The sequence below is a fragment of the Hyperoodon ampullatus genome (genome assembly GCF_949752795.1).
Source record: "Hyperoodon ampullatus genome assembly, chromosome: 2".
NCBI classification, from domain to species: Eukaryota; Metazoa; Chordata; class Mammalia; order Artiodactyla; family Ziphiidae; genus Hyperoodon; species Hyperoodon ampullatus.
In genome coordinates, this window is record NC_136915.1 from 153,652,796 (window position 1) to 153,673,034 (window position 20,239).

Consider the following 20,239-nt stretch of genomic DNA (forward strand, 5'->3'; position numbering starts at 1 on the left):
AAAAAAAAAAAAAAAATGAGAAGTAAAAAAAAGAGAAAAAGAAAAGGAAGTACATATTATAAATGTTCAGCCGTAGGAGTTTGGTAAATAAATTTTGGCTTAGCCTTACGATGGAAGGTTACATAACCTTTATAAATTACATTTCAAAGAATATCTGAAGATGTGAAAAACATTGATGATAAAACATTAAGTGTAAGAGCGGGGGAATGTGTAATATGAAAATTTACTTATGTAAAAAAAAAGTTGAAATGGAAGTTCACTGTTGGTTATCTCCTGAGTTACGGAAAATTTTTGCTTTTTTGTTGGATGATTTTTCTGGATTTTCTACAATGAGCATGGATAACTTAAGAAAATACTAAAAAGGAGAAAAGATGAAAAGCACCCATAGTTCTCCCACTTTAAAAATTGCACATATCAAGAAAGAAGTGAGTCATCACCACTTCATTCACCTACTTCAACCCCTCTGCGAGAAACACAGTTTGATGAGTTCCTTGATAGACTTTATGTGGATATATTTCTATTGTGTGACTGTCATAATCAGAAAAAAATGCTGTTCTCGGTAAAAGAAGAAATGGGTCCAAGTTATGAGTGTTAATAGACATAATGAAAAACCTTCCTGATTTCATTATATGATCCTGGGATTATTACAGCATATTTCCCTAAGCATCCTAAGACAATGGATTTGGGTGACAGTACAAAGTTGAGGAATTGACTTCCCTTACATTTTTTAAAAAGCTAGATACATGACTTCTTTTCTGGATTAGATGAGGCATGGTTCTGTGAGAAAGCAAGAGAGATGAAATAAATATAGGTATCTTTTCACTGCTAGCTGTGGAAAAAATAACTTTTTTCCAATACAGTAATGCATGCTGATGGGACTTCTCAATGTTGACATAGTAGATATGGGACCATAGTTACCAAAAATCAAGGCACTTGGTGTCACAAGCAGAAATATATTTGTGCTGAAAATGACTCAGAGTCCTTGAAATTTGGACTGACTCAGAAAATCCTGGAGATAGATACAGATATATATATATATATATACACACACATGAACACACACACATATATAACTATAGGTAATTAATTCCTTGAAAGACTTTATACTTATCAAATCATAATATCCACTCTGAGATTGTGTGTGTACACATAGGTGCACATACACGCACACATACATATCTTTTTTCCATATATAAATTTGAAAAGGGACATTCAGTACCCTCAAAGACAACTTTAAAGCAAAAGTGAAAAGTGCTGTTCCAGCCCCATACCGCCTTCTGGTCCTGCCTTTCAGCCCTCAGCTGCATGTCTGCTGTTCCAGCCTCTGAGCCGTTTCCTCTCTCTGGTTCGTGGGAGGGTGTTGTGGGTTAACTCGTGGCCCAGCAGCAGCTGGCAGCAGAAGGTGACTGCACTCCTTCAGCAGCGCCGAGGTGCATTTTAATCACCGGGAACATATGCATGGTTGGGAAATGTATTTTTGGTGTGCAGCCTACATCTAGTCTAAATGCTGATTATGAGAATAGCTTCAGGAAGGCACTTAACGCCTGATTTGACTTGAAAAAACGGACGATGGCCTATGCATCTTTCTTAACAGGCAAATTCACTTTTCTTCCCTAGGAATATTTCAGAAGGGAGGGAAAGCTAGCAGGCAAATTGCTATGCAAGTTGGCTTAAACACCATTACCACCTCCCAGAAAGGAACAGTGATGACACTTGTGCTCACAGGAGCCGTTCTTTGCAATGAAGAAACACACTGTCTCCTCCACAGTGAGAGGAGGGCGGCAGAGGGAATAAAGCCGACCAGTGGTCGTGCACCACTGAAGCCTGAAAGCATTTGGAGTCATAGACAGTCCAGCTGAGAACCTTGAAGAGGAAGAGATTACGAAGCAAAGGGGCAAGTCTCCTTCCCCAACCTCCCAAAGCTAGTCAAGAGCTGTCGGTCCCTAGATCAGTGGTAAAATTGCTAAATTCTCTCATTCATTCTTCCACTTTGCAGACGTTTGTTGTCATCCTGTGGGTACCAGCCACTGCTGAGGCATGTTAGTATCCAGTCTGAGACTGGGTATAGAGCATTCAGTTCCTGGTACGGTGCGGGACGCATAGTTCATGCTCCAGTAAATTTTGTTGAATGAATGAAGGTGCTGATTTCCTCTTAACATAATGTTGGTTGATGGTCACTGATTAATGATATGATAGTTGGTTAATGTCCTGATGACAGAATAGGTTAGAGTACCTGAAGCTGGCACAAAAAATAGTATGCTAAGTCTTCTACATAAAAATGCCCAACACCTCAGCATTTCAAAAACTGTATATTGTTCTCCTAACCTACAGTCATCTCTTTTTATGTTGAAAATTGTAAATACTGATTGTAAATGTGTTGAATTGTAAAAACTGCAAGTCAAACCCATCAGAGCCTTTACTTCTCTATGTGCCAAGATTTCCAAGCCTTTGACACTGGCCCTTCAATTTTAAGTAAAATTGAAACATTAAGAATCAGAGATCAGAACAATTTTAGAAGAAGCATGGTACAGTGAAAAGAAACACTTGTGTTTCTGATGGCTTTGCTATCAGAATGTCTAGTTTGAATTTTGACTCCTGTTCTGCCACTTGCTACTTACATGGCCTTGAACAAGTCACTTAATCATTGACTTCCCTGAACCTCAGTTTCCCCATCTGTAAAATGGGTTATGCCAGAGTAGTAGTATGGATTTATGAGAGGGTAAATATGCAGCACCCAGCCCAGTGCCTAGCCCAGAGTAAGTGCTTGGTGGGTGCTAGTTTTAAAAAGCCCATCCATTGGCCTGAAATGCGCCAGTGTGGTGTGTCTGGTAGGAAGGAGCCTGGCTGCAGCTCACGGGGTGAAATCATTCAGCACGCAGGCTTCACAGACAACCTCATAGCTGTGGGGGAGAGCAGGGCTCTCAGCCTTTGCCAGTGGCTTTGGGTGAGTCACTGCCCCTCTCTGACCTTATTTTCATCATCTGAAAAGTAAAGCGACTGAGTCCCCTTCCAGTTGTGAAGTTTTAGATCCAAATGAAAAACACCCACTGAATTAACTGTCTCCCAGGAGCCTGGGTGTTCCTGGAGAGCACGGATTTTGGCCCGTTCTTCCTTCTCTGCACAGGTGCCCAACATATAAGGGTTCCTCAGTGGATGTCTGTGGAAAGAGTGAGTTTATGAAACAGCCTGAAATTGGGGAAGTATCGTCCTTATTTTCAGCCTATGAGCTCTAAATTAGACTTCCAGGATGTTGTGAGCTGCCCTTGGTGATTTTCAATGTAATATTTCTTTTCAAAGATGAACAAATGGCCCAGTAGTTGATGTGGCTGAGGCATGAAGGAACATTCTCAGTCCCAAGTAACTTCAGGGCCTTGGTCCCCCTGCCTCTCAAGGGGATGGACAGCAGTTGGATTGGCTATGTAAAGGCTATTTGCCGCCTCACCTTATGAGCTAGGTAGCAGGTTAAGTGACTCCTTTTTTTAATGGAGGAGAACCGAGGGCAGAGGGACACGGTGATGGGCTTAAGATCCCACACCGGGTCTGTGGCATAATTAGGATTAGAGTGCAGATGTCTTGACTCCCATGCAGATGTGCAGACTTCAGTCCTTGGAGCCTTAGTGGTTTGTTGTGCTCTTGGGCTACCATGGGCAGGTGGGCAGGTGGGCTAGACTAAGGGTGCTTCAGCCCTGACAGTTCTGCTTATATTTGTTTACACATGAGACTGATCTGTAAGCTGTGTTTGAACATAAGATATCTTGGCCAAAAGAAAGGTTTTCAAATCACTAAATCAAACATCTTCCTAGTTAATTTGTTAAAGGTCAAAATTAAAGAAATGATTTCTATCCAGAGAGAAGCTTTAGCTCATTTTTTAAATTCTTCTCTCTCCCCCTCCTTTCTCACTACAGGTTAACTGTAATGGCTTCACAATTGAAGATGAAGAACTTTCTCATTTGGGATCAGCAGTGTTTCCTGAGTAGGCTGAGTGTGACTTCATTTTTTTTCTTTTTACTTATTTATCACTAACTTGAATTTTTTTGATTTTTAAATAAGCTCCCTAATTGCATGTGGCAGACGTGAAACTCCAAGTGAATTAAGTCCCCTTTTTAATTATGCCAGATTTCAAAATATTTCCCCTGCATTTAAGGATCTGAAGGTAGTAGTTAAGACAACAGTTGCTTGGTAAGTCCTGCTAGGTAGAGAGTTGTTATTAAAGAATATTTTAGAGTGTGCATAGAAGGAGCAGCCCAGGCCCTGCTGAGAAATTTGCTTTTTGCATATCTGTGGTTCTGGGAATCTTTGGGTTTCTTGCACTCAAAGGAAAACATTAATTGCCAAGAATTGGCTGTAGACTTATGTAGAGACTATGTAAGCTTCTTGTCCATCTGTCCTTTTTGAAAAATACCAGTATAGAAACAGCACATTTTGGAGGGAGGATATGCTAAAGTAGTGAACTAGGGAAAAATTTCAAAGAGCTGTAGGATTTTTCTTTATGTTAGGAATACTCAAGTAATTCAAGAAAGGCCAGCCAGTTGAGCAATGGAGATCATTATAGCTCTGATTGTAATGGACTGCCAAGCATGGCTTTGCCGTTATCTATTTGATGGACAGGATAGTCTCCTGTCCATAGATGCGTCAGTCCCCTGACATCAAGCCTTGGCTTCACAGATGAAGCAAAGGAGCCCTTCCTGCATCCCCTGTCTTGAGTTCCTCCACCCTGTAGATTAGTTTCATTTAAAGTGATGTTGCTTGATATAAACTACAGGAGCCTCTGCCTCTAGGTTGAAGCAATTGCAGGAAACCCTTAACACCCATGCTTTGGCCATGGATGGCACGTGAGCCCTACATGTCTGTCTGTTGCTGCCCAGCTCTGTGCATCGTACGGGTCTGAAGGACAGAGAAAAATCTGTTCAGGTCCATGTCCCCTGATCAGCTGTCACAGGCTTTCTTGAACCAGAGAAACAAAAAGTTTATTTCCGTAGTATTACTGTTTCTGTGGCCAAAATGGTGTTATCTGCAGTTTGAATTCTGATGGTGAGGAAAGAAGTGGTTTGGGGAAAGGTTCTTTGGGACCTTTGCCCTTGGGAAAAGGAAGGAGAAAAAGAAGAGAAAGGTGATTAGACCCTCTTTAGAAGGCTCATCTTGACATCTTCAGCCCTGAAATGAGCTCTGGAATGTCTGCTCTTGGTATGTGAAAGATCGAAAGCAAGGCTAAGAGTGGTGGTGCTTGAGGTTTCACCCTGTCCAGCAGTTGCCAAGAGAACGGCGGTACCAAGAGCACGAGTTGTGATAGGTGTCCTGCCTTCGGGCAGCTCCCCCGCCTTCATGAGGAAGATCACCAGGAATCTGTCTTGAAATGAGTTACTTAGTACTTTTGCAAAATGGTTCTAGAAACCTGCTCTTCCACTAAGAACAACTTCTGGTGCCTTTCTTTATCCGATTTCCTAGTGCCTGATTCTCTGTGCATGACTTGCCGGGAAGCAGGGTGGAGGTGAGGCTCCCCACAGACAAGACAGGGAAGCCACGGCATGGCCCTGCCCATGGCAGCCGCCCCCTTCACCCGGACCTCTAGCAGCCGCTCCGCTGGTACACGACGATCCGGGGGCAACTCCTCTGCATCAGGCTCTCCAACCCCCTTGCTTTTTTGTGTTCATGGAGCAAACAGGAGAAGGGGTTTTGGTCACTGAGGGTCAGGCGAGTCACACCGGCCACCAGAGCCATGATGCACAGGGATGTGAGTGCCCATCTGAGCCCCAGTTTGGATCCAGGCAGTTTTAATTGGAGGGAAGAAATCCCTTTGGCAGAAATCATATCAGCATTGTGATTTCCAAGGCAGCATTTTCAGAGATCAAGCACTTTTCCCCTGTAGTTTAGACATTTCTGTTCTCAGAACTTTGACCTTGATATAATCAGAAAGCTCAAAGCCCTCGCATAGGCGACTCTCTCTGTCCTCACCGTCCCTGCAAAGCAGACCGCAAGCAGCCGGAGCAGCAATGTCCCAATTTTCCAGATGAGGAAATTGAGGTGCAGAGACTCAGACGGGCTCCTCCAGGTCTCTCAGGGAATCACACACCCTCACTCAGGAAGCCGGTATCTCCCGCGGTGGCGATTTCTCAACATCTAAAGACAGCATGTTAGAAGTCATCCTCTGATATAAAAAGCTGCCTGGCAGTGACAGCCCATTTGTCTTGTACAGTGTCCAGTGGAGGAGCTGTTCACTGTAGGTGTTGAGTTTTGAGTCCTGCATTTAACAGGAAGGAATTTGTTGTTGTTGCTGTCTTTATCGTTGTGGGGCGGGGGGGTTGGGAGGTCGTTTTTGGCTTAGAAATCACCGTTTTGAATTGCAGATCTCACTTTTCAGTATTGTTCAAATTCAAGATGTTAGATATTGTCGTAAATGCATGCACAACAACCTCTTAGACTCTGATGGCCAGCTATTAGATTTTTTTTAATGTCCTACAAAGATCCAGTTTCTGTAACTTAGCAAGTAAGTGGCCAAGGAGTTACCTGAACAGTCCGTCTGCCTTCCTGAGAACATTGGATTTTCTCTTCTGATTGACAGTGTTGCACTGATGAATCATAGTTGTTGCCCCAATGTCATTGTGACCTACAAGGGGACCCTGGCAGAAGTCAGAGCTGTACAGGAAATCCACCCGGGAGAGGAGGTGAGTGCGTGGCTGAGGGCAGCCGTGGTGGTGAGTACCATCCTCAGTCCCTCCAGGGTTCAGGGTCAGACCTGTGGCTTGATCCAAACTTTCAGCTTCCATTTGGCTCTCGCCATGTCCATCTGTGGCCAAAAAAAGAAACCAGGGAAGAATAGATTCGAGTAAGGTTCCTCACAGAGATTTATAGAAAATTGAGACTGCCAAAATGGCCAAAATGCAATCTTAGAGTCTGTGTATTCCCATTTCCAAATAATTGGGTTTGAGTTTATTTTTGATTCATGAATTTTGGCCTGTTCCCCCCCGGCCCGCAAAGAGAAAAGCAACCCAGCAGTAGCTAACTAAAGTTACAACTCCAAATGACATCAACGGTTCACGTCGTATCAGTTCCACATCTGAACTTGGGAGGGTTCACTTTCTAGGAATGGAATGCAGATGGCCGGGTATACACACTGATGGGACAGGTAGAGGCAGTCTGTGGCCAAGGGCCACCATTAGCTTCCCTCCCTAACTTAGGGATATGGAGCGAATCTGGTCAGTGATTCCCTCTCCTTTCCTGTGCTGTGGGTCCATAACTACCATGTCAGGTGCCTTGAGAACGCTGGCCAGGCCTTGCCAGATGTATGCTATACTTTCTTAAAGTAAATCTTAATATCCCTAGCAAGACACATGAATTTTTAGGGCATGTAATCACCCACTTTAGATACATTTCAGTTTAAATAATCTCTAATGCTATTTTTTAAGTCGCATGTCTGGATATTTCGAATTTTTTAAATATCATGATTAGTGTAGGAAATGATATGGGCCTCGGTTTCTCTGGACATTGTTAACTAACCCACAGCTAAACTGGGAGCCCCACGCCCCAGGTACAGATCAGACTTTCCACCCTTTGTGGAGTTCGTCCTGAGGAAGGCATCTTGTTTTGAGTCGGTATCCTAGTTTCCGAGTGTCTTGTGGAGGCTGCCCGGTGCCTCTTTTGTTAAAACAGCCGATTGCAGTCAGTAGAAACCTAAGTCACCAGGACCCATGCTTGGGGCTGCCTGGAGCAGTTTGTCACCTGGACTGGCTGCGTCTGGGCCGCGAGCGGCCTTTGTCGCCATCTTCTGGGCCCTTCTGTCTGTTGCACTATGTGCCCATCAGTCATCTCAAAGAGATGAGGCAGGCTCTGGCCACTGGGGCAGGGCAAGGCTTGCTCCTGTTGTTTTGCCCTCCTGCTGTCACAAGTCAGACATGCAATCTCCTCCTTTTGGGCAAGTCACTGTTTTGGGGGTTACCTGCTCTACAAAGGGGAAAAAGCCACTCCCTGAGGTGTCAGATGAGCCACAGGGTCTCTGTTACTGCCTGTTGCACTGGGGAGAGCTCAGGGCACCTGCAAGCACCTGGCCTGTGTGGGTCCCCCACCCTCGCCTGCCTGCCAGTGCCCGAGGTTACTGGCACAGTGACGGCTTTGGGACCTCCATCTGTTCAGTCAGACGTTTGCCTGATGGTGTGGGACGAGCAGCGAGTGCCATCCCAGTGAGTAGATAATGGACAGTTAAATGCCGGCCTCCTCCATATGCTACAAGTCTGTTATAGAGCCCGTTAGAAAAAAAGCAAGGACGGGAGAACTTGATGAGCCCAAAGGTAGGACTTTTCCAAGTTCTCTGGCCCAGCTGGGTAAGGCAGCAGCTTGCTGGTGGCCTAGGAGCTGCATCCTCCCTGTGCTGGCCTCTCCCGGCCTGCTGAGCCGAGCTTCCTGCTCCATTGCCAGCTGATGGCAGGATAAAGGGAAACATACCATGTGTGTGTCCATGTCCCCCCTGCACCCACCCAGCAGTGCATCTAGGCCATCCCGGGTTGTGAGATCAAAGAGGCTAAACAAAGACCAGGAAGAGAGAGGGCAGGGCCAATCCCAAGGATGAGTAGACTCTGCCCATCGTGGCCTTTGCTTCTATACACAAGACAAGGGCATCTACTGCTGGGCCAGATTCACGGCTTGCTCTCTGGGGAGGAAGGAAACGGGATGCTTTCAACCTTCCAAATTACCGTGTTAGTGATTCCTTGATTCTGTAGGAGATGGGTAGAGAAGCCCTTTCTTTTCACCACAAGGAGGTGAGCAACACTAGCGGGTGCTCAGTTTAAGGAATTCAGTGTGTTAAGGTAAAAGACTGTATCCTGAGCTCTGGCCCTCCTGTCCCTGCAAGGTCAGCATCAGGAATGTTTGCAGAGCGACAGGCAGGATAAGGCGTGAGTTGGCCTGTAGCAATCTGCAGCATCAACTTTTTGGACCCCCTTAGGTTTTTACCAGCTACATTGACCTCCTGTACCCAACAGAAGATAGGAATGACCGGTTAAGAGATTCTTATTTCTTCACCTGTGAGTGCCAGGAGTGCACCACCAAAGACAAGGTAAACTCCCCGATCCAGCACAAGTGCTGACTGTGCTCTCTCTCTCAGGGCCTCTGTGCCAAACGAGCACCCCTGTTTGACTTGGGGCGTCTCCTCCTGTCGTATTTTTGAGGCTTTAAACCCGCCTTACTAGCATTAGCCCGGGGGAATCCAGTTAGACCAGATCTTTGTTCAAACCTGATTCTCGCAGCTGATTAAAACATTTCCATCACATTGTTCAGATAAGAGAAGGATTTGCCAAATTGCTATGTCTTGAAAAGAAATGGCTGCTCAAAAGAGAGGGAAGGGAAAAAGCACATGAGAAAGAAACATTTTCAAGCTTTCCCACCTATTCAGCAGAATCTGAAGAATTTTTTCTGGCATTGCGCAAATTATTTTGTCAATGGCACCCCTCCTTATTTCTATTCTCTTGATTTCACAGATGTCTGAACACACATATCTGCCCACAGCAAACATATTCTCGGTGTCTTACCTAGATAAGGAGGGTCTAGAAAATAAATATTTTTGTTTATTTATTAAAAAGTAATGAGTATTGAACTTCTCTTAGATCCCCTGCCTGATTCCCTTTCATTCTTTTGTAACTTTAGAATGGGTAAGCCTCTACCTCTGCATGGGAAAACGTGCTGTTTGAGAGGTTTCCCCATCAGTATGGTTTCCGTGGGAAGTAACCTGTGGACACTTTCCTCAGGATAAGGCCAAGGTGGAAATCCGGAAGCTCAATGATCCCCCAAAGGCAGAAGCCATCCGTGACATGGTCAGATATGCACGCAATGTCATTGAGGAGTTCCGGTGGGCCAAGCACTACAAATATATCCTTTACAACCAACCCTCCTTTACAGGGAGTGTTGGGGAGCTGGGCACGGGGAACGGGAGAAGAATGGGTTTCAGATCCTGAATATTGGAGGAAGGATGTGTCCTGGTAAATGTTTAAAGATTTACTCGCCATCCATCACTTCGAGGCAACTACATCAGCATTTCATGATGTTGACCTTATCTGTTTCTCCTCGTTTGACTAGTTTGCTCAGGAGTGCATCCTTGTGGAAGACTTTTATTGTCTAAAACTGCAGAACAGTTCCTTGAAGACCCTCACTGACTGGGTATCTTCCTTTGGGCAAGGCACCTCACCAAGGGTTTTGCTGTGTAACAGATGGAAACAGGCTCATAGATAGCAAGTAATTTGCCCAAGGGACACAGTTCGCCAGGGCCGAGCCAGGTTTTGCCCCAGGTCTGCTAGCACAATCCATATTCTTAACCGCTATGGTATAGCATTTTCTTGGGTGTTGAAAAGGCATTAGATTCGTACTGAAGAAAGAAAGAAAACCAGTGACAGGAAATTGGAGAAAGGCACATTTTCTTCTGAGTGTAAAAAAGAACGTTCCCATGGTGGGGACTTTTTCCTTAAGAACTTTAGCGAAAATTCTCAGCTTGGGTGAGGATTTAAATTTAACTAGAAAGTTGAAGATTTTTGATTCTAATCAACATTGTTTACAGCTGAAAGGAGGCTCTGTTCCCTGTGGCTAAAATTCTTTGTGTTTAACAGCTGAGGTCTCCCGTTTCTCCTAGTTTTTTTCTTCCAGAAAAATATGACTCCTTTCACTTTTGCCCGGCTTTCTGTAATTTACTTTTTCGGAGGGTGAAGCTAGGGATGGAGTGAACAAAATAGTAACTCCTTGCCCCTGGGGCCTTGGGAAGCCTCCTAGCTGATCTGCCAGGCCTGTCCTTTCCTTGACTCCAGAGCACCCCCTAGTGAGCTGCTGGAGATCTGCGAGCTCAGCCAGGAGAAGATGAGCTGTGTGTTTGAGGACAGTAACGTGTACATGCTGCACATGATGTACCAGGCCATGGGCGTCTGCTTGTACATGCAGGACTGGGAGGGAGCCCTGCGGTACGGACAGAAAATCATCCAGCCCTACAGGTGAGTGCAGTGGCTCTTCCCATCATCTTAGCACAGAATGGAAGTGGGTGATTTAGAATGGTCCCTTGGGTGTTCTATCTTGATGCTGTCATGTTGGAGCATGCCAGGAGCAGCTTTCTCTCCTCTGTACACATCTGGAGGTGCAGGCACAGGGTGCTTCCGCTGGGCCCGGCCTGTGCCCTCCACCACCCAGAAGAGGCACCCAGGGAGGCAGGCTGAGGTGATGCAGGGGGTGCTGGGGCAGGATCCCTCCCAGGACCCATTCAGGGTACTCCGTCCACAGTAGTTAATTCAGACCAGTATTAAAAAGCCACCGGGTTGTTTTGTTTCCCTCCCATGCCTTCCAAGTTAAATGGCACTTAGTAATCCATTAGTGGTTTTCTCTCCCCTTCTTTTGCTTTTCTCAGGGTGCAGCATCAGGTTTGCAAATGGGGAAACTCTGGGACTGGTGTGTTGTCTGTGGTTATTTAATAACCTCCCCTAGATTTGAATAAAATAAGTTGGGTTTTAACTTGTAGTAATAATGAATGTTAACCGTGGGGAAGTTTCCATGTTGAGAGGGTTAGTAAACCTTAAAGTGGGTGACAGAAGGAGGCTCTGAGTAGCCACTTCAGGGCCTGGATGGCCTAGATCAGACCACTGGGGTGTCTGTTAAACACATGTACGTTATGCATTTACAGGGTCCTCTCCAAGACCAAGTGGATCAGAATCTCTGGGTATTGGACTTGAAGTGTCTGTGTTCCAGAAGCACCCTGAGGGCTTTTGAGAAGCCCTCAGTACTTCTTCAAGTTCTAAGATTGGGAACTGTAAAGTTTATGTCCAGTCTGAATTTCCACTGCCCAGTCGGCCCTCCACTTACCTCACAGTGCCCTGATTAGCCAGCAGGGGGAGCCCGTGGGGGAAGCCAGCTCCTAAAATCTGCTCCTGGAAACAGAATTTGATACTTCAGGGATAATCTCAAAGCCTGTCCTTCTTCCTGAGGTGGGTGAGGAAGTCCTCTAGGCCATGTACACGTCCCTCTGTAGATCTATAGGGAGAGAGACAGAGAATGAGAGTGAATGTTGGCCTTGTGGTTGCTCTCCCAGCAGGGCTTGCTGTGCTGGACCCTCTGTTAGCTTAGGGAGCTCTACTGGGGGGCCCAGCCCTGGCCTTCTCTTGGTTGCTGCCTCTAGGGATCCCTCTGGGCAGCAAGCTGCCCGCTGCCTAGGAATACAGCTAGAATGTATCTGTTTTGGATGGACTTTGAGGATAGAGCAGGTAGAACAGACCAGCCTGTAAATAAACACCTTGAAAACACACACACACACACACACACACACACACACACACACACACACACACACACACACACACACACACACACACACACACACACACACACACACACACACACACACACACACACACACACACACACACACACACACACACACACACACACACACACACACACACACACACACACACACACACACCCCCTGCCTCCTGGTCTCCGTTCCTAGGGAGATGGCTCCTTCCTAGGTAGGCCCCATCAGTCAGCCTTCAGTTAAAACCAGAGAGAATACCTGCTGTCTACAAAGCCTTCTCCTGGGCAATAGAGAAGGAATATCTAGAAGAAGTAGGAGGTGTGTACCTGACTTCAGAGAGCTTATATATAATTTTGCCAAACCAACTGATATCATAGAGTGTGACAGAAAGCCAATGTCTTGAGACATTGGTATGTTTGTATCTTTAAGTATACTGTCTTTTTAATATGAGGGGATAGGCCTATTGTCCTCATAAAGAGGGAATTTTCCCAATGCCCTGCGATGCGTGCACCTAAAAGACAAAAATCTGGGGCTGGGACTGAATGTTGTGTTTATACATGTTTTTCCATAGGATCTCCCCTGTAGTTTTTAATGTGGTTTTTCAGAAACACACAAACTGCATAAAATGAACTGCATCCATGATGGGTAGACAGGGTTGAACCATCCATGCCCTCCACCCAGCACCTGCCGGGGTCTGGAGGAGCCTGGCTGCTGTGGAGAGTGTGGCCATCAGCTGGGCGACCACAGCTCACTGCACCCGGCCTGTGGGCTCTCGGCAGCCATTGACAAGGTGGCCTGTTGTCTCTTCTGTCCTTCCAGTAAGCACTATCCTCTGTACTCCCTCAACGTGGCCTCTATGTGGCTGAAGCTGGGAAGATTGTACATGGGCCTGGAGAACAAAGCTGCTGGGGAGAGAGCTCTGAAGAAGGTATGTGTGTGATGTGAGGTTAGGAGGCCCAGTGCCGGACAGACTCCTCACACTTCCCTTCCTGCAGGACTCGGGTGACTGACAGAGTCGTGGGGAAAGACTAGCCCTTGGCCGCCCTCCGGCCATAGGAGTGGGAGGCGGGTGGATTCAGCAGGCGGCAGGGTAGTAAGTAACTGAGCCTTTGGCACGTTTGCATCCTGACCCTTCTGTTGGGAAAGGGGTGTCCACATTGTGGTTACAGGTTCACGGCTGTGGGGAAGGGGGTACTTGCCCTTTGTCCCCTGGGAAGCCATGGAAGTGCTATAAGTATGTGATCATGGTATGAGGCTGGCATTATTAAAATGTCTTTTCTGGTCCACTATTACTGATAAAAAGAAAGAAAAAATAAAAAAGGGGCCATGGATAGGTCAGGAGACCGTAGTGAGGGAATTCTCCAAATTTCTGCCCTTTAGGATTTACAGATTCGTGATGCCTGATTGTGGTGAAATCAAGGCAGTTGGGTCTGGAGAGGCCCTCAGCATGAGGATTATCCATTTGCAGTTTCTAAAATAGGCTTAATAATCATCGTTAGCGTTCATTGAGTATGGTTATGTGCCAGGCCCTGCCGCTCACAGAAGCACAGCCACCATCCCGAGTATTGGTTCTCATTGCTGTTTATATAGGAATCAACAGTTGATAAAGTACAATCTTTGGGACAGTTATTATTTATGTAGAAGACAAAAGTTGATAATCTGTAACCTTTGGACAATCTGTTCATACCTGTTAAGAGAATCTTTGTGAAAGTTGGGGCCGTGGACTAGGCCTGGATGCCTAATTCTCCAGATTCCCCAAATCTTCCCAATACAGTATACGGGAAGATGGAGTAAGGTCCGACGTCCCAAATGGAAGGGCCAGGGCTGACCCAGCCTCGAAGTGGGAGTTAAGGATAAAATTTTCTGTTTTTAAGCTGTGGAATTTGTCTTCTAAGATGACATTTATTGCTTTGGTGAGGTTGGAAAAAAATTAACCAGTTAGGTCTCAACGGCAGAGTGCTGTTAAGTAACGAATTGCTGATCAAGGAAGGATAGAGTAGATCTGAGGAAGGAACACGAGTCCTGACGTGAATGCAGGGGGCAAGGAGAGACATTTAAACCAGGCGATTCCTGAAGGCTCACACTCCTGTTGGTTTGAGATCTAGGAAGAGAATGGTAGAATAGAAAGGAAGGCCCGTCAGAGTCACAGGCCATCAAAAATTCCCTGTTTGGGGGACGTGGGAATAATTTAAGTTTTTCGATCTGTGAAGAATACAGTTGAATACAAAAGAGCAAAATAAATTATTATGGATTACATTAGATATGTAATTCCTATGTGCCAGGCACTATTCTAAACACTTTATGTGTATCAACAACTCTGAGAGGTATGTGTTATTCCTATTTTACAGATGAGGAAAGTGAGGCACAGAGTAGTTAAGTAAATTGCCCAAGGTCACACAGCTAGAAAATAATGGAGCCACTGGAAACTCTTGCACTTAAAGAAACCTTATTAAATATGTGCTCTCTGGATTCCTCACATGAAACTTGTGCCTTTTTAAGTTTTTAAAGAATATGTATAAAGATGTAAGCATGCACTTTTTGAAAGGGAAAAACGGTTTAGTCCTGTCTTACACATTAGTAATATGAACTAAAATCAAAAAGGTTTGTCCCTAAATCAATTTCTCTATCATTTCTTCAGCTTACTGAAGAATGTTTTCCTCAGCAGTAGAGACTGGGTGACTAGTTGGGTGTGAGAGAATCTTGTCCTCTTTTCTTTTTTTTTTAAAAAGCCAGACTCTGGAGGCTAACACAGGCTCTGAAAGCCAGTTTGCATCCTGTGCCTTCAAGCAGAGAGGTCCAGCCTGAATTAAAGTTAGCCCGGGGGAGGGGCAAGGGGACTGGCTTCAGGCTCTCAACCCCTGTTCTCTCTCTCCTAGGCCATTGCCATCATGGAAGTAGCTCATGGCAAAGACCATCCATACATTTCTGAGATCAAACAGGAAATTGAAAGCCACTGAAACTATGCTGACATTTTAATTTTTATTTAAATCCAAGTGCAGAAACCTTCGAGGATTTCACCGTTTCACATCATACACGTCATGCCAGCATCTCTGTAAACTCATTGGAATGAAAACACGACTTGCACTTAACCTTACAAATGGCTTACTTGGATGTTGGTCTTAATCTTTAACCTTAATATCAAATTAATTTTTGAATGCTTTTTTCCCCTAAAAGATAATGGCATGGTCTCATATATTATAATATACATTTTAAAATGCAGTTACTTTTCCCTTCATGCCTACTGTAATGTTCTAAACAAACATGAATAATGAAAGAGAATTTAAAAAGGTAATAGTATGTGAAGTTTGTGTATTCCCCTGTCGGTCGGGGTGGGGGAGGACGTCGAAGTGGTGATGGAGCCGGGTCTTGGCATGGATGTTGCACCTGTTCTGCATCAGGCAGGGAGCCCAGGCATGCTCACCCCCAGGAGTGGGGTCTGCAGCCTCGTTAGCCTGCAGCTGCTTTCCCTATACAGTGCCCATGGAGGACGACAAGACCCAAGACTGAGAAGGTGCAAGAAGGGAAGAAAGGTACCAGTAGCTGAGAGCAGTTGAGTGATATGGGTGCCCCTCCCTGGCAGGAGAATGCGTCAGTTTCAGTTTTTTCTGTCCAGTGTCTGGTATCCCTTCAGTGCATAATGATTCTGTGCTCAGGGTAAGCCTGAGCAGGAGAAACATTTTTTCCTTACCGACTCCATGTTCTTGAGCAAACGCTGATCTCTCCCTGCACGGCCGGCAGGAATCCAGCTTCGCCACAGCCTGGACCACAGCAACCTGCAAGTTTCTCAGCAGCTGCTGCAGAGAGGGGCACAGCCCTGAGCACCGCAGTGCAGGGATGTTTCTTAGATGAGTTTCTTCTGATCCAAAGAGAGGAACCTCCTCATTAGGTAATAATTAAAGCTTGATGGAGTTTACACTCAGCTTTCTTTCAGATTCATGGTCTGCAAACAGCTTGGAAACAGCTGTGAATCTGGTCTGTTATCCTTCCTTCCTCATCTACAGACACCCACACACATCTCTCACTTGCAGTTAACTGCACACAGCGGATTCAGCAGGTAGAATGCCTTCTCTTGTTCAGTGAAGTGCATTAAGATGTTTACTGAACACCTACTATATGCAAAACATGCTCCAAGTGCATAGAGATGAAGAAGGCATAGTCCTGGCTCTGGGGAGCTTAGTGTTTTAAGAATGCAAATTTACTCTGTAGCTAGGCCTAAAATAAGCTTAGCCCAACATCTGTCTAGGTTTTATAAAATTGGTAAAGGTAATAATTTCTCAATAATTTTAAATTCTATGAAAAAGTGAGCTGTTCCTTCTTTCTCAGCAGTCCTACCACCCAGAGGTAACCACTGTGATAGTTTGCTTATGTGGCCCCAGTGTTTTCCACGCCCGTATAGTATATCTGTATAAATAGATTTAGAAAAACAAAGGCAGAATGGTACTGACATATTTTGTAGTCTGCTTCTCTGACCTAACAATAGGGACCCTTTTCATTTCAGCATTTACAGATTTGCTTCATTCTCTTTAGAGGCAGAACGTTGCATGGAATGTGTATGTCATAATCTGTTCAGCCATTCTCTTATTTATGGAGATGTGGGTTTTCCACTTTGCTGCTATTATAAACGACACCACAGTGAACAGTCTTAGACGTATAGCTTTGCTGACATGGGGTACCATTTTTGGAGACAGATTCCTAGAAGTGAAATTTCAGGATCAAATAGTGGAAACTTTTTTTATTTGAATAAGTATGGCCACATTTCCTTTTTAAAAAACTGTATCAGGTACCAATAGAATATAATATTTTTAGTATTTGTTTTCCTCTACGCTCATAACACTGTATTGTTTAAATTTTTTTGCCAACATAATGTGTGAACTATTTTGTTTATATGCATTTATTAATGAAGTTGGGCACTTTTTCATATACTTAGGAATTATTGTGTTTCTTCTGTGAGTTGATATTCACAGCCATTGCCTATTTTGTTATTTATGCCGTTCATAATAATTTCTAAGATCTCAATGTATATTGGGATATTAACTCTTTGTTGTGTTGACAATATTTTCCCCTGGTTGTCCATTAACTTTATTTTTCATGACACTTGTACTAAGGCAGATTTTATTTTCATTTTTAAATGAAGAAAAGAAATACAACTTTGTCTATGATCTATCTGGAATTGTTTTATTTAATACATTGTTTAATGGTTAAGGGATCTAATAGTACTCTAAATTTTTTAATGTTCAAAATTGCTAGCCACTTATGCCAGCATTGTTTATGGAATGATTTCTTTTCCCCTGCTGATTTGAAATGATACCATTATCATTTCCCTAAGACTTAGGTTTATTTCAGCAGTGTTTCATTCCATTGATCCGTCTACTATAGAAGTAAAGTACTTTTAATTATTGTTGCACTGCAGAACTTTTAGTATCTACTAGGGCTAATCCTTTTGCATTCTCTGGAGTTTTTCTGACCATTCTCCCATGTTTAACCCTACAAAGTACTTTAGAATCACTTGGCCAAGTCCTCTCATGGCCTTTCCCTACTCCCCCAGCAAAAGTACTCCTGGAATATTTATTAGAATTGCATTGAACTCATTGGTACTCAGAGAACTGACCTCTTCATGAGTCTTTCTATCCAAGAATGTGATGAGTTTATCAGTTTGTCTACATTTTGCCTCTGAAGTAGTTTAGTTACGTTTATACAGGTCCTGCACATTCTTCTTAATTCCTAGATTTTATGTTTTCTATAGCTATTAGGAAAGATCTCTTTTCTTCTATATATTTCTTAACTGTTAAGTCTGACAGGTTTTCCCTATTTGTTGTTAAAGATTAAAAAAAAGTAAAATCACATGAAATTGATGTGTTTGATCCTGTTTTTGTCATTTTATTGCATATTTGTGTTTTTCTTATATTTATCTTTTGCCCTTTTGAGTTTTCTTTTCTCTCTTTTTTAATTTGCTTCCTGCTAGTACAGTATTTGGAAGTAAACAGGGCTATCTACTCATGGTTAGTTTTATGTCTAAACTATAGGGTAAGACTACTTTTTCTGTTCATCAGCCAAAGAAACTGAGTCCATTTACTCATTCCATGAATGACAAAACAAATTAGTGTATGTACCTATTCTCTTGCCATTCTACTTGACTTCTCTCCATGTTCATTGGTATTTTGTCTAGTATCATATTTTTTTCTGTTAAAGTAGATGCTGTACAATATGATAAAAGTTATAGGTATACAATACAGTGATTCACAGTTTTTAAAGGTTTTACTCAATTTACAGTTATTATAAAATGTTGGCTATATTTCCCCTGTTTTACAATATATGCTTGTAGCTTATTTTATACCTAATAGTTTGTACCTCTTAATCCCCTACCCCTATATTGCCCTCTCCATTCCCTCTCCACACTGGTAACCACTAGTTGGTTCTCTATATCTCTGAGTCTGCTTTTTGTTGTTCTTACATTCATTAGTTTGTTGTGTTTTTTAAATTCCACATATAAGTGATTTCACACAGTATTTGTTTTTGTCTGACTTATTTCACCAAGTTTAATGCCCTCCAAGTCCATCCATGTTACTGAAAATGGCAAAATTTTATTCTTTTTTATGGCTGAGTAGTATTCCATTGTATATATGTACCACATATTCTTTATCCATTCATCTGTTGGTGGACACTTAGGTTGCTTCCATATCTTGGCAGTTGTACATAATGCTGCTATGAATGTTGGGGTGCATGTATCTTTTCGAATTAGGGTTTTTGTTTTCTTCAGATATATACCCAGGAGTGGAATGTAGTTCTATTTTTAGTTTTTTAAGAAACCTCCATACTGTTTTCCACAGTGGATGCAGCAATTTACATTCCTACCAACAGTGCACGAGGGTTCCTTTTTCTCTGCATCCTCGCCAGCATTTGTTATTTGTGTTATTTTTGATAATAGCCATTTCTGACAGGTGTGAGGCGATATCTCAGTGTAGTTTTGATTTGCATTTCCCTGATGATTAGTGATGTTGAGCATCTTTTCATGTGCCTGTTGGCCATCTGCATTTCCTTTGGGAAAAAAGCCAGCTCTTCTGCCCATTTTTTAATAGGGTTTTTTTTTTGATGTTGAGTTGTATGAGCTGTTTATATATGTGGGATATTAATCCCTTATTGGTCATAACATTTGCAAATGTTTTATTCCATTCAGTAGGTTGTCATTTTGTTTTATCAGTGGTTGCCTGGCTACTGTGTAAAAAGCTTCTAAGTTTAATTAGGTCCCATTTGTTTATTTTTGCTTTTATTTCCTTTAGGAGATGATTCAAAAAAATATTCCTGTGATTTATGTAAAAGGGTGTTCTGCCTATGTTTTCCTCTAGGATTTTTATAGTATCTGGCCTTACATTTAGGTCTTTAATCCATTTTGAGTTTATTTTTGTATATGGTGTTAAAGAATGTCCTAGTTTCATCTCTTACATGTAGCTGTCCAGTTTTCCAAGCACCACTTATTAAAGAGACTGTCTTTCTCCATTGCATATTCTTGCCTCTTAATTGACCAAAAGTGTGTGGGTTTATTTCTGGGCTTTCTATCATGTACCATTGATCTCTATATGTTTTTGTGCCGGTACCATACTGTTTTGATTACTGTAGCTTTGTAGTATAGTCTAAAGTCAGGGAGCATGATTCCTTGAGCTCTGTTCTTCTTAAGATTGTTTTGGCAATCTGGGGTCTTTTTTGTTTCTATACAAATTTTAAAATTATTTGTTCTAGTTCTGTGAAAAATGTCATTGGTAATTTGATGGGAATTGCATTGAATCTGTAGATTGCCTTGGGTAGTATGGTCATTTTAACAATATTGATTTTTCCAATCCAAGAACAAGGTATATCTTTCCATCTGTTTCTGTTGTCTTCAGTTTCACTCATCTGCATCTCATACTTTTCAGAGTACAGGTCTTTTGCCTCCTTAAGTAGGTTTATTCCTAGGTATTTTATTATTTTTGATGTGAT

At 43.3% G+C, this 20,239-nt stretch overlaps 1 protein-coding gene across 1 annotated transcript in view; it reads left to right on the top strand.

Moving 5' to 3' along the window:
* The window catches only part of SMYD2 (SET and MYND domain containing 2), a gene marked incomplete at its 5' end in the record, with an annotated part of 48,945 nt that extends 33,452 nt beyond the window's left edge, over nt 1–15,493 (top strand). The window contains 7 exons of the mRNA XM_079697478.1: nt 3,906–3,973; nt 6,560–6,662; nt 8,936–9,046; nt 9,735–9,853; nt 10,782–10,961; nt 13,088–13,196; nt 15,145–15,493. Coding sequence (XP_079553604.1) covers nt 3,906–3,973; nt 6,560–6,662; nt 8,936–9,046; nt 9,735–9,853; nt 10,782–10,961; nt 13,088–13,196; nt 15,145–15,225 — 771 coding nt within the window. The 3' untranslated portion in view covers nt 15,226–15,493. The remainder of the gene's footprint in view (nt 1–3,905; nt 3,974–6,559; nt 6,663–8,935; nt 9,047–9,734; nt 9,854–10,781; nt 10,962–13,087; nt 13,197–15,144) is intronic.
* Nucleotides 15,494–20,239: the final 4,746 nt, after the last annotated feature.